The following is a 4,893-nucleotide window of genomic DNA, read 5'->3' on the forward strand; positions in this document are numbered from 1 at the left end:
GCACCAGCATGAGGAGGTAGGACCTCACCCTGATTGATTAATTGATCATTAATTATTCAGAAATCATTTTGGATGCTCCTGCTTTTGTCTTTCTATTCCCTAAAACTTTAGCTGATGAGATTCTGGTATTTAGGGCTAAAACGATTAATCAGATTAATCATCACCAATCGTGATTGGTTGATTATTAAAATAATCAAATTATTGAAATATTATTGAAAATAATAAAATTAATTGACAATTGTCAACTAATTTAATCAAATTAATCGTAATTAATCAAATATTATGATTAATTTGATTAATTGTGATTAATCATGACTGATCATAATTGATTGATGATTAAGAAAATCAAGTCATGATTAATCAAATAAATTGTGATAACTTATTGAAATAATCAACTCATTTAGTTAATTGTTAACTGGAGTATTAAATCGATTACTAAAAGTAGTTGATTATTTCAATAATTGATTAATCACGATTGACCATGTTTGGTCGAATTGATCAATTAATTGTTAACTGGAGTATTAATTGATTACTCAATTAGTTGGTAATTTGTTATGTATATTATTATGTTTTCTTTCATGATTCATTTCCTTACCGATGATGTCACTCACCATTACCAAATCATTTTAATGATCCATAATTCATTAGTACAGTATAATATGTATCTATGCTTTTCAGTTATGAATAAAACTATATTTAGTATTTCTGTTAAGTGTATTTTGCAAGATAAACGATGAATGCTTCACCTGGTTCAGATTCTGTTAAAAATAATCTATAATCGATTTATTTAGATTACTAAAGTAGTCGTTAGTTTTCTTACATTTGAACTCTTTCCACCGCTCAGTGTTTGAACCTGACTCAGCTCCTCACCTACTACGGCCTACATCCCAACTCGGTCATCTCCCCCAGCGAGTTCACCTACCTGTGCCCCGCCCTGCTCTACCAGATAGACACCCGCGTCTGCATCCGCCATTACCATCAGATGGAGGTGGAGCAGGAAGCCCTGCAGCCCATCAGTTCTGGTAAGGAGCCGAACATCGACCCGGTGGAGGCAATAAGTCTGAGGAGAACAGTAAAGGAGCTCTGCTTAATGCTGATCCGCTGTGCAAAACAATAATCAGGTATAAAATTAAACTTGAAAAATCCAGAAGAAATTCTTATGGATTATTAGTTGGTGATTTAGGCCTGAAATCAGTTCACATTTAAAGGGAATTTATTGTGCAAAATTCACACTTTGTTTCTCCATTTGGATCTGCTGCTTCTAAAACAGCCAAGCGTTTAAAAAAATACTTGTGCTATCCTGACTACTATGTAAATGCTGTCATCCTATAAAATGCTGCTGTCAACTGCAAAAAATATTAGCTATAAAAATAAACACTAATAATACCATGTCGGCTTACTGCTAATATTTTCTAACCTGCTGAGATATGTTATCATTTTCTAAAATGCTAATATGCGAGTGTTAGTTGGTGTCAGTAGCAAAGCTATGCTAATGTTAGTTGGTATACCAGCTGGAAAAACACTAATACTAATAGCATAGCAACTCATTGTGTCCAACACTGCAGCTTATATACAGTTAGCTACAAGGCTAATGTTTTCCAACCTGCTGAACTATGCTATTATTAGCCTATAATCTAAAATTAGCTACATTTAGCATATTAGCTTTCGTTGGCATTGAATGCTCTAATAAAATTCACCGTGTTTGCACATGTTAAAGGTCCAGTGCTTGTAGTTTCTCCTTTATTAAAAGGTTTAGCTGTAATGTCAGATTCTGTGTTTACATTGTGGCAGAAGGAGCAGATATAAGGAAAGTGACTCGGAGTGGTGACCTTCTCTGGGGCTACGTTTATTAGCCTTTAAAGCAGGAGAGCACAGCGTGGAACAGTTAATGAGTAACAAGTTCCAGAAATAAAACCCATAAAACCATAAACATTTTATACCGATAAGACCAGAACCAGTAATCGCTTAGCCTGATTAAGCAATATATTAAGAACGTACACAGCCCAGTTGTGTTAAATGAAATGTTTCTCTGTATTATCCTGGAAGTTGTGACGCCGTTACTGTAAACATAGAGCAGCCTGGTGATTGGAGGGGTCATAAAATGTCCACTCAGCCTAATTTAATGAGAATTAGTGCTTTGAAAGACCGCTTCCTAGATTTCAGCTGCAATAATTTGAACTTTAAAGATGTTTTTTTTTTTTTCCCTTCCTGGACGGAATAAAGTTCAGTTATTAAACACGGAGGAACCTGCATCACATGAGCCCCACGCTGCCGCTCACAATAGTCATAAAAATGGAAATGATGACGGTAAAACAAGTCAAAAGGGCAGCGATGGCTCCTCATTAGAGGGAAACTAGAGACGCTAGACATCAGGAAGTGCTGCAGCGCTGCCTCTCATCTACCTCCTGCTGGCCTTCATGGGGAGCTTCCCCCCCGTCGCCGCCGCCACAGCTCACACCCTCTCTTCGCAGAGCCAATTAGGACTCCGTCAGCCATTTCTCTGTGTAATTGGAGAGAAGTCTCCGTCTTCTCTCCTTTGTTGCTGCGCCGCAGCGCCACACCTGCATTAAGGTAACGAGCTGCGTGAGCGTGAGGGAGTGGCGGCGGCGGTGGACCGCCCGGCTGATGTACAGCCGCCGCTCAGGGCGGCGAAGCTCCAGCAGCGACAAATGGGAACGCAGCGAGCTGTGAAACCGTTTCCCTGTACAGCGCGAGAAAACAGGAAAACATGAGAAGGTTATCTGTGATGTTTGTCCTCCATAATGATCCGTCTGCACGATATTTACATCCTGAAAACTGCAGCTCAGACTGACAACTCTATTTCCCTTCTTTCTTTCTTTTGTCTTCCTCTTTTTCTTTATTTCTTTGTTTTCTTTTCCTTTTATTTATTTTATTTTTTCTCTTTTCCTCTTTTCTATATTCTTTTTCTTTCCTTTTTCCTTTTTTTTCCTGTGTTTTGTTCTTTTTTTCTGTTNTCNTTTTCTCATTTTCTTCTTTCTTTTTCTGTTATTCTCTCTTCAAGCTTTCTTTGTTTGCTCTCCCTCTTTCTTCTTGCCGCCAGGCTCTGAATGATGAAGCTAAATGTTCACAGTGGGAGGTTTTAAAGAGACAGAGGCCCAATTTCAAGGCTAAATTACAAAGTCAAATTTGTTTTAAGTCATATTTGTTTTTATAACAACTGAAGTTAACATAGTTACTTTTTTGTGCTATCAAATGGCACCATGTGCCTGGAGAGTACATAATACTGCCCCTTTAAAAACTTGTGGGAATTGATCAAAATTAACCAAAGTATGAAAAGTACTACCACAACTAATAAAAACTAAAGTGAAACTAAATAGTATTTAACTAATAATATCTAATGCAGTGGTTCTTAACCTGGGTTCGATGAACCCCAGGGGTTTGGCGGAGCCTCTGCCGCGGAGGTAAAGACGCACTTGTTTAAAGTCGAGATGACGCCCCGCTTTGCCATCACTTGCTGCAGAGGATCACGTTACATTGCTGAGCCAATCAGAGCTGTGGAGCGGTGGAGCACTGATTGAAGGAGCTCCACTCTCAGCATGGATTTGAACTTATGTCTTTAATTACTTCAGTAAAACTCAGTTTTTACCAAATTCTGTAGTCTAAATCTGCTCCTTAGTCGCATCTTTTCGGGGTTGCTGCCTGTAGTGGCGTGGGGGTGGTAACGCAGCTAATATAATTACATTACTGAATCAGAATACCGTAAAGTATTTTGTGTGTCTGCGGGGGGGAAGGAATAAGAAGGGTTCTGTGAATGCGCGTATGAAACTGGGGGGTTCGGTGCCTCAGAAAAGGTTAAGAACCACTGATCTAATGAATAGCAGCAAATACACTAAAAAGTAATTAAAACTAATTGAACAAAATGTCTCAAAACAACTCTAAGCTATAATGAAAAACCCAGAGTTATTGTAACCTGGGGGAGGAGCCGTCATGCAGAACTGATCAGCCAATCAGATGCTGACTTGATGCTACACGAAGAAAAATGGTGCTATTATTTCTTCTATTGTTTTTAACAAGAATGGGAGAGCAGGAATGTAAACAAAAACTGTCTCCAGTGTTGTTGGTATTTTCAGCCATTAAATGTAACATTAAATATAAACTTAATAAGCATTATTTTCTAACACTTTGTGGTTTTAAGCTCTGATTCAGATTTTTTAGCCTCTAGGTAAAGTTTAACTCACCAACAAAATGTTTGTAGTTAAATCTGAGAATAGTCCTTTGCTGATGCAGACAAGCTTTTGCTTAAAGCTGATTTTAAAGGACGAACTCCTGCACCGGTTTTTACGGGCCGTCGGGTTTACTAGCTCCAGCTGAACCGCCTGAGACTCGGCGCGCCTCCAGAACCCACCTGTCCTCTGAGCCGCTCTCAGTAAAGACGAACGTAACGGGAATCCAGAACAAACGTTGGACCGAGTGTGAACCAGTGAAACTGCTGCAGTAACTGGTTTAACTGCTTTGGGTTTGAGGTTCGAGTTGAACCCAGTTCCTCGGCTGAATGCGAGTGTCGCTATGGGAACCATCTCAGACTCGCCGTGACATTCAATTTCATCCGACATTAAACTTTCAGTCGTCTCCGAGGAGAGGGTCACAAACGTTTCTCGCCCAGGACTTGGTCGGCATGGCAACGACCAACAGGCGGGCAACACTTTAAATAATTTTCTATTTATTTTTTTCCTCTTTTCTTTCTTTCTTTCTTTGTCTCTATCTCTGTTTACGTCTCTCTGTCTCTTTCTGCCACCGCAGTGGCTCCCCCAGAGGGGGGCCAGAGGGGACTGTTGCCCCAACCAGAAAATCACATTCAGTTCATACAAAGGCATAAAGAGTCATATTCAGTCAAAACATACATGTAGAACCCAATAATTATATGTAATAAAT

General features: G+C 39.3%; 1 protein-coding gene across 1 annotated transcript in view; it reads left to right on the forward strand.

Annotated features, from left to right (window-relative positions):
* LOC106960720 (zinc transporter ZIP10-like) overlaps positions 1 to 4,893 on the forward strand; it is a 38,364-nt gene that overhangs the window by 17,887 nt on the left and 15,584 nt on the right. Inside the window, exons 4-5 of the mRNA XM_015053971.1 lie at positions 8 to 16; positions 845 to 1,022. Coding sequence (XP_014909457.1) covers positions 8 to 16; positions 845 to 1,022 — 187 coding nt within the window. The remainder of the gene's footprint in view (positions 1 to 7; positions 17 to 844; positions 1,023 to 4,893) is intronic.

This window comes from Poecilia latipinna, unplaced genomic scaffold (assembly GCF_001443285.1).
Source record: "Poecilia latipinna isolate Pla-1442-1.1 unplaced genomic scaffold, P_latipinna-1.0 Scaffold1221, whole genome shotgun sequence".
Classification (NCBI taxonomy): Eukaryota; Metazoa; Chordata; class Actinopteri; order Cyprinodontiformes; family Poeciliidae; genus Poecilia; species Poecilia latipinna.